The sequence below is a fragment of the Echinops telfairi genome, unplaced genomic scaffold (genome assembly GCF_000313985.2).
Source record: "Echinops telfairi isolate 266 unplaced genomic scaffold, ASM31398v2 ScPeMD7_7458;HRSCAF=8496, whole genome shotgun sequence".
In the NCBI taxonomy this organism is placed as follows: domain Eukaryota; kingdom Metazoa; phylum Chordata; class Mammalia; order Afrosoricida; family Tenrecidae; genus Echinops; species Echinops telfairi.
Genome location: NW_022111358.1, coordinates 26723271 through 26732056, shown reverse-complemented (window position 1 = coordinate 26732056; position 8786 = coordinate 26723271). Strand labels below are relative to the sequence as shown.

The window sequence follows — 8786 nt, the reverse complement described above, 5'->3', positions numbered from 1 at the left end:
GCCTTCGGTCCACGCCCTTGTGGAGGGGGGAGGCTTTGAGCGGGGCCTTCTGGGGGGCGGGGGGCGCCCTCCCCACCCCGAGCCCAGCTCGCCGGTCCGCCTTTCTTTCTCCCTTTTTCGCTTTCCTCCCTTCCAAGATGGCCGAAATGGAGTCTCGCTTTTAACCATTTGCGTCTCCCCTCGACCACCACCACTTTGTGCTGCGGCCCCCGGTGACCCTGCCCCCACGAGGGAGCGAGCCGGCCCGAGGGCTCTGGGGGTACGGGCTGGGGTGTATCTCTGACCCGCCAGCCCTCCCCACGAACCAAGTAACCCCTCCTCCGACTCCATCTACCCCCTCGCCTGGGGAAGGGTCCCTCGTTGCCTCTCCCGTGGGCCCGGGGGCGTCGTGGACAGGGGGTGGCTTCAGGCCGCGACGCAGGGGCAGGCTCTCCGATGGCGGTGGGGCCGAGGGGCGCCCTCCCGGGCCGGGGTCCCAGTGCTCTCGGGCACCTCCCCCAGCCGGTCCTTTCCCGTCCCGGGCCTGGGCGCCCCGCCCCCTCCCCGAGCTGCTTTCAGCGGAACCCCCCTCTTCGGGCCCCGCGGAAAGTTTGGCTCTGGGGAAGGTGGGAGCGGCCACTAACTGAGGTCCCTGGTCCTCGGACCCAGCCTCGTGGGGCCAGAGCGGGGAGAGGCCAGCGGGGAGGCGTCGAGTGGACAGGTGGGAGACGTACGGCGATCTTTCCCAGCGCCCGCAGTGGCAGCGGGGTCTGGTGGACTGGCCACTCTTGCAGCAGGAGCCCCCAACCCTGGCTCTTCTGCCGCTAGCTCCGAGGGGGTGGGACCCTCCGGCCAGCAAACGCCCCCTGCCTGGCCTGGTGGGCTAGGCATGCCTTTCTCCCTCTCCCACTGCCCCCCAACTGCCCAGAATTGCTCTGGCGGGCAGAAGTGGGGGTGGAGAATTTGCCTATAAATACAGTGGCAGTGTTACCCCGCGCTTCCCCTTCTCTTTGTCTCCGGACGACCCCCCTGCTGTGGCTGGGAGGGTCTCCTAGATGTCTCCCATTCTGTCCTGGGGCCTCCTTCCCTGGACCCCTTGCAGTCTGTCTTTCTTGAGAGTAATGTCTTGACAGCCTCCCTCCCTCCACTCTATTCCAAGGTGTTGGTACTTGGAGAAGGAGCCTAGAGCCAGCCTTGCTGCAGCTGCTTGGTGGAAGGATTTCCCCCAGGGGGGGGGTCCCTGGTATGGGGTTGGAGCTGTATGTAAGACACCCCAGGTGAGGCACCGCTGGATGGGGTGCAAGTTGAAGTCGGGCAGAAAGCCGTGCAACCCTCTGCTGCCCCTGGCCTTGCCAATAGCTGTTCGTTGATGGGACCGTGGTCATGGGACAGGAGCGGTCAGATGTGGCCAACTTCCTCCATCAGATGGCCCCCACTCCCCCAGCCTGCCACCCCCAGAGTGGAGGTTGAGTCTAGCTGCCTTCATTGCTGCCAGTCTTGTGATAACCATTTTTGTCCGGTGAACCAGGGTGTGTGTGTGTGTGTGTGTGTGTGTACACTTGAGCACCAGGAGGGGCTCCGGTTTCGGCTGGGGTGTCAGACTGTGGGCTCCTGGTGGGTGTGGCTTATACATTTGGCAAGTGTGGGCCTGGCTTTGGTTTGGCTGTGTATGTGATGGGCGTGTCTAGCCTTGTGTGTGTCTGGCCAAGTGTCTGGCTGGCCCTGTTGTGTGTGTGTTGCTTGCTTGTGTAGTGTCTGGTCTTGTGTGTTGTTGTGACTGGGTGAGAGATGTGTGTGTGTGTGTGTGTGTGTGTGTGTGTGTGTGTATCTGGCAGTGCAGCTTCCTGTACATCGGGGTTTAGGTGTTAAGCTTGGGGGAGCTGAGAGGTAGGAAAAGGGGAGGGTAGTGAGCCCAGCTCAGGGAGGCAATCCGCTTTTTAGTGCCCGGGGTGAAGGTGGGGGTAGGGGGAATCAATGGAAGATTGAGAGGTTGGACGTGTTCTCAGGTGGACCCTCATCACCCCAAATATACACGAACCCGCTAGCTCACAGACACACTGGACTAGCAGTTGGACCCCTTCAGCAGGAAGAGGGATGGAGTCTGAGATCTGGAGGTTTGACTCAGGCCACTACACTCTGCTTCCTTGGTGAAGTTCTTGCCGTCTCCGGAGCCTCGGTTTCTCCATCTGCACCACGGGGTGGGGTGAGGTGAGGGCAGCTAGCCTCGGTTCCCTCTTGCTACTCCAGAGTGGGAGACTTGGCTGGCTGCAGTGAGGCTAGGTGTATTGGTTCTGTAGATGAGGGAGGTACCTAGTCAGGGTGCCAGTGTGGAAAGTGCTCTGGAGTGGAGCCAGAAAGCTGCCAGCCTCCCGACCCCACACACGACCTACACACACACACACACACACACACACACACACACACACACACACCTGCCCCTGCTTTTCCCTGTGACCCTAGGCAAGTCCCTTCCCTCGGAGTTTCCTCATCTGTCAACTGGAAGAGTTGGGAGGAGGCAAGGTGCTTTCTAAGAGCTCATCCTGTGACCTTGGGTGACTTTTAAGTTTCTCACGAGGGGGTTGGGCTAATTTTGCTTGCAGGGAAGCCAGGCAAAGAATGCAGTTGGCTGGCCAGGAGAGCCTCTGGGCTGGCAGAGGCTGGTCATTTCAGCAGGGATGACCCCAGAGGTCTGCACTGGGGGAAGAGCTTCCAGAGAGAGACCCATCTGAACGGCAAGGTGGAGGGTGGTGGTCTCCTAGTGAGGAAGGAAAGGGAGACCGCTGGGCTTGGGCTGGGTACCAGTCAAACTCCATTCCTGCCCTTCAGGCCAGGAGCATGGACCACTCCAAAACCAGCCCTTCCCAAGACAGTGGGTTTGGGGCAGCAGACCCTGAAGAACGTGGCTCCTGGTCGGAGGAACTGTGGTGTGTCTGGTGGGAGACCCAGGTGGGGTTGATCTCAGAGCCTCCCAACTCCATAGAGCCCCCCCGCCCCCTTCTCCATGGCCTTGGCCTCCCACTTTTGCCTCTTAGGCTGTTTCCGCCTCCCCTCCAGCCTCCTCTTTAACGGGATGTCAGCTAGCAATCCAGCACCCCTCCCCTCTCCTTGACACGCTCAGTGGAAGGAATTGGGGCGCTCCTTCGGGAAGGTGTAGGGAGCTGTGGGGAGGGTGTGGAACTGAGCTCCTGTTTACTGTTGCTCTAGGCACCTGCTGGCAGGGCCCTGCAGGTAACCATGGCAATCAGTGTTTCTCCCCATCCCCAGCCCCAGATGTAACTGCTGAGGCCCCTGGGGAGGGGAGGGGGGCTGAGTTCTTAAAGGGAAGGAGGCAGCCTGTTTCATTCAGCCCAGCCCTGCAGCTCTCTCCCTGGTACCAGAGAGAGGGCAACTCTTGGTCTGAATTCCCACCATGCTCAGTACAGCACACCCGTCAGTCAGATGGGAACTGCCCCTGCAGGGGTGGGGGTGGGGGTGTCCTAGGAGCAAATCAGTCAGTGTGTGAATGAGGTGGCAGAGGCTTTGAGAGGAGCCCATCTCCACATGTGTGGGTGCACGTGTGTGTGGATCCTACAGAGAAGGGGGTGGGAGTTTACTGGTCACAACAGGGACCCCTAGCAGGATCAGCCCCTGACATGTTTCAGGGTACACCTTGCGTGAAGTACCCTGGGCAGTCTGGACGTGGACTCCAGGGGACTGCCCCACCGGCTCCAAGTGACAGCCGTTTGCCGTGGGTTTTCCAGCTTTCTTCCTGGGGATGGTTGTAACAATATTTGGGCATCTTGCCAGGCTCAGAGTTACTATGGAAACGACCAAACAGTGGAGTAGCCTGCAAGGCTTCTGCAAAATAGTGAGGGGGGACCTTGCTGACCAAAGTTGTCTCCTGGGGGAGGACCGTTTCCCTTAATGCGGGTCTTGGGCTGCTCAGTCACTGTGGAGGCTCTGCCCTGCCCTGGGCATGCTTGCTTCTCTGTCTACTCTCCCACCTGCTACCTCTCCCAGTGTGGCCTCTCCGGTCTCTGGCCAGGCTCCCTGTGCCTCTGTTGGCTGCTTGGGTCCTGGCCAGACTCATCCTGGGGTCTCTATAGAAACTGCTGGTCCCGGCTGTGAATTTCTTGTCCTAGAAAACCCAGTGTGGTGGCTTTAGAAACCCTCCTGGCAAGGGGAGAAAGGGCGTGAGCGTGTTGTAAGGAACTGTTGGCCACCTTCCCGAGCCCACTCCGTCCCTGCACTTCTGCTCTGGGAAAGCAGAGGGGTGGAAGAGGCTGCCCCTCCTCCGGGCAGGTGGAATTCTCTGCCTGGATGTCTGTAACTGGCCTCTCTTGCCCAGGACAGGCTCTGGCAGGGTGCGCAGCAGCGGGGATAAGGCCTGCCTACCAGGACTGCGGTCTGTTGCTGGGGCAGACCCGTTACAGAGGCGTCACCTGTGGGAGATGGCCATGTGGGAAAGTCCTCTGTCCACGAGTAGGGTCCTGGGGCATGGGTGGGCATCTTGGGGAGGGGTGGTAGCAGCCCTTTTTTGGCCTCCTTCCTTGACTGCCTTCACCGGCAGAGCCTGGGGTTGGGCCTGAGGTCAGGTGTGGGACCATCCCCGCTAGTCCCTGCCTGAGCCCCATGCCTGGCCCAGAAGGGTCAGGGTGGGGAGTGTCTAGGGAGCTGTTAAAGTCTGTCTCGAGCAGGCGACAGGAGAAGGGAAGGGACGTCCTTCAGGGCCTGGGCAGGATGCTGAGCAGAGAGGCCAGGTGATGGGTGCTTTCTTCCCCAGGTTTTCAGGGACGGCTTCCCAGAGGAGGAGGGGAGGCCGGCCTGGAAAGAGGTGGTCGACTTAGGGGTTTTCCGTCATCTCCTCTTTCCCGTTAAGTGTTCTCATCCAACGGCCCTGTGTGGTTGGTGGCGTGAAGTGGATGCTTGCTCAGGGCCACCCTGCTTGGGCGGGCGGGGTCTTCAAGGCTGTGATCTCTAGTAGCAGATTGCCACGCCTGGCTTCCCACGCATCTCTGGGTGGGTTCGAACCGCCAATCTCAGGTCCAGTGCTTGACCATTGGCGCCACCCACCCAGGGGCTCTGCCTAGCCCTGGCCCTGTGGGACCCGGTAGGAATGCCCCAGAGTGCCTCCCAGGCCATCGGTCACCTTTTAGAGAAGCAGATGGTCACTGCTCTCCAGAGGATCAGCCGGTGGGCTCCAGCTGCACACGGTTAGCCACTGAGGCCTTACCACTTTGGGGAAACCGGATTGGGAGCAGGGAGATTGACAAAAGCCCCGTTCTCCTGTCTCTCCACAAGCCTCTTGAGAGCCGGGAAGTACTCTGTTGGTCTAACTTCAGCCCATCCTGCTGTTCCTGCAATGGAGCCTAGCCTTGTTGCTCTGGCTTCCATGGCTTGGCAGGGTCCCCGGCATCACCCAAAGCCCAATCAGACCCCCTGCCGCCCAGTCTGTTCTGGTTCATAACCACCCTACGTTGGGTATCCACCGGTGTCAATCTCTACAGGAGCAGACGGCCTCCCACAGAGCGGCTGGTGGGGTTCCACCGGTGCAGCCCAGGCTTCCTTACCTGACAGTGCCACTGGGGAGCCCTCCAGCCACTTCCCTGTACCCCGTCCTGGCTGGAGGGAGGCCCTAGAGGGAGGACCTTGGGCTCTGGGAGAGATGGTGCTTGGCTAGATGGGAAATGAAGTATGTGATGAGCCATCGGGGCCCTGGGTTTCTGATTCCACTTTTTGTTTCTCAGGGTGACACTCCCCGGCCCCCCCACCCCCTACCCTGGCATCATGCATCGAACCACACGGATCAAAATCACGGAGCTGAACCCTCACCTCATGTGTGCCCTCTGCGGCGGGTATTTCATTGATGCCACTACCATCGTGGAGTGCCTGCATTCCTGTGAGCTGGGGGCCTGGGGTGGGGGGAGGCATCCTCGGGTGGGCAGCCACTGTTCCCAGGCTACAGGGTGGGCCACCCTGCCCTGCCCTGAGTCTGACTCAGGGTTCCCGGGTGGCCGTGCAGGTAGGGGCGGGAGCCTTCAGCCTATCCAGTCCTTTCAGGGACTTCCACCCGAAACCTCGGTTCTGTCTTTGAATGTCTGTGGGCAGGAGGCCAGGGGTCAGGCACCTAGGGAAGTGTCTTAAGAGACTGGCTCTTGGTTTTATACTCCTTGGGCCTTGGGATTTCATGTTATATGTGGTGGGTGACAACATTCTGTCTGTCGTTTGCAGACACACACACACGTTCCCCCAGGGCTGGATCCAGGGCAGCTTTTATCTCTAACGCAGTCACCATGTTGGCAGGGAAAGGGCCCTGTGCACCTCAGCGGGAGAGCACGGTAGAGCACCGGGGTTGGGCCCGGGGAGGAGGGGGCGGGCCTGACTCTCCTCTCACCACGCCCCCTCCAGTCTGCAAAACCTGCATCGTGCGCTACCTGGAGACCAACAAGTACTGCCCCATGTGCGACGTGCAGGTCCACAAGACCAGACCCCTGCTGAGCATCAGGTGGGTGATCCCGGGGCGCGCCTCACCTCGCCCTGTCACCAAGGCAGCCCATGTGGGAGAAGCGCTGGCCACAGTTCTGGGCCCTGTCCTAGCCTCTCGCTGCCCGAGGGGTAAAGACAGACAGGCCTACAAGGGCCCCCAAGAAGGGAGGGCAGGGAGCGGTCACTTGACTGAGGGGATTGGGGTGAGGGAGCTGGGGACAGACTGCTGCACATCCCCCGCCCCCTCAGATCTGACAAAACCCTCCAAGACATCGTGTACAAGTTGGTTCCTGGGCTTTTTAAAGGTATCTGCCCCTTCCTCCTCCCTGCCCACCCCCTGCCCCAGCCTCCTGGCCTGCACCTTCTCCCCACCTGCTTCCCTCTGCAGATGAGATGAAAAGGCGCCGGGATTTCTACGCAGCTTACCCCGTGACCGAGGGTGAGTGTGTGCGCAGTGCGGCCGCGGGGCTTCTCACGATGGGCTGCCCACTCCCACGTGCCTGCAGGCTCCACCACACCTGCCCCCCAGAGGCGTGCAGGACAGGCCTCGCCAGTTGCGTGACCCCTGAGTCCTCAGGGTGGCCCCCTTCCTTGGCCTGCTCCTCAGAGCTCACTCCTTCTGCAGTCCCGAACGGCTCCAACGAGGACCGAGGGGAGGTCCTGGAGCAGGAGAAGGGGGCCCTGAGCGACGACGGGATTGTCAGCCTCTCCATCGAGTTCTACGAGGGTGTCAGGCAAGTCGGACCCCCACTCGGTTCCACGGCACCCAGACGGGGTCACCCACCCTGCCTCCCCTCCCCCACCCCCCCACCCCCAGCATCATTCCCTGCCTCACAGGGACCGAGAGGAGAAGAGGGGTCCCCTGGAGAACGGGGATGGGGACAAGGAGAAGGTGAGTGCCGGGCCTACCCAGGGTGGGGCTTGGGCTGGGCGCTGGGCCTCGGCTGGAAGCCCACAGGCCTCTCCCAGCAGACAGGAGTGCGCTTCCTGCGCTGCCCGGCAGCCATGACAGTCATGCATCTCGCCAAGTTCCTCCGAAACAAGATGGACGTGCCCGGCAAGTACAAGGTGGGTCCCAGGCCCCGAGGCCTTCAGAGAGCGGGTGGTGGCTCACAGGTGTGTCTGACAGACAACCTCTGCCCTAGACTGTGTCCAGGGCTGGCTGGTGTCACCCAGGGCTTGGCAGGGGCTGTAGAGGAGGCCAGGTCGAAGGGCAGAGGAAACCACGGTGGGAGAGGGGCACCTGTGTCTGCCAAGTCAGTGTTCACAGGTGCACTGTGCCAACGGGGCGGGGCGGGGCGTGAGCCAGCTCTCTCCTGCACTGTGGCCTGGGGTGGAGGAGCCCTAGGACAGTGCTCCTCCTTAATGGGGACAGGGAACCCTGGGCGAGCTTGTTCATTGGGTGAACTTGCTCTTCTGACGAGACTCCAGCGGTGCCAGTCCCCGCCCGGGCCACTGCACAATCCCCAAACTTGCCGCACATCATAATCCCAGGGAGCCTTAAAATGCCCGGTGCCCAGACCATCCCAGAGCGATGAGTCAGCCCCACATGGTGTTTGCTCAGTACCTCCTGGGTGGGCCCCTGTGATCCGCTGGCCGGTCCCTTCTCCCCCCACCCTGCCCCTCGGGCTGAGCACCTGTGCTGGAGCGCCTTCTCACTAGCCTGTTTAGTTGCCCAGCAGCTCCTTGCTTGGGGAGGTCGACTACACCACTGGGGCAGGGGCTGGGGTGCTGGGTATTAGATATGTGATCCCTTCCCACCGGCGGGCAGGAGCTGTGCCAGGAGAGGTCTGATAAGCATACTACGTCCTGGCTTGAGGGAGGACCGCCATTCCGCCAGCACGCCCACCAACCCCCAAGGGCTCTGAGCCCGGCCTGCATCACTTGGCGTTGCCCCCCTCTCCCAGGTGGAGGTTCTCTACGAGGACGAGCCCCTGAAGGAGTACTACACCCTCATGGACATAGCTTACATCTACCCTTGGAGGCGGGTGAGCCCAGCGGGGAGTGCCCTGTAGCACCCGGAGGGGGCGGGGTAGGTGGGGAAGGGGCCCTGCAGCATCTGGCACTAGGCTGTGGCTACAGGTAACCTCCCACCGTGCCAGACAGTCCACCCCTTGCCCCCCCAAGAGCCACGCTCGCCCATTCCTGGACCTCAGGTCATCTCTCACATGCTGGAGGAAAGGACCTTTTGGCCCAGGGCCTAGTTTGGGGTCAGAAAACAGGGTTTGGGGGATGTGGAAGATTACATATTGCTTTCTGTGCCTCAGCCCACCTGACAGTAGCTGTTTGGGTCTTCAGTATTCTAAGGTTCAGGTCTCTCTGCTGGGCTCCCTGTCTCCCAC

The 8786-nt window shown here is 61.3% G+C and overlaps 1 protein-coding gene across 1 annotated transcript; it reads left to right on the top strand.

Annotated features, from left to right (window-relative positions):
• The first annotated feature begins 857 nt into the window (after positions 1 to 857).
• On the top strand, positions 858 to 8459 carry PCGF2 (polycomb group ring finger 2). Its single transcript, XM_045299330.1, has 10 exons — positions 858 to 1256; positions 2806 to 2925; positions 5706 to 5857; positions 6367 to 6463; positions 6694 to 6749; positions 6833 to 6883; positions 7052 to 7178; positions 7282 to 7336; positions 7417 to 7512; positions 8352 to 8459. The coding sequence occupies exons 1-10, from the start codon at positions 1225 to 1227 to the stop codon at positions 8457 to 8459; spliced, it is 894 nt and encodes a 297-aa protein (XP_045155265.1). The 5' UTR covers positions 858 to 1224.
• The last annotated feature ends 327 nt before the right edge of the window (positions 8460 to 8786 follow it).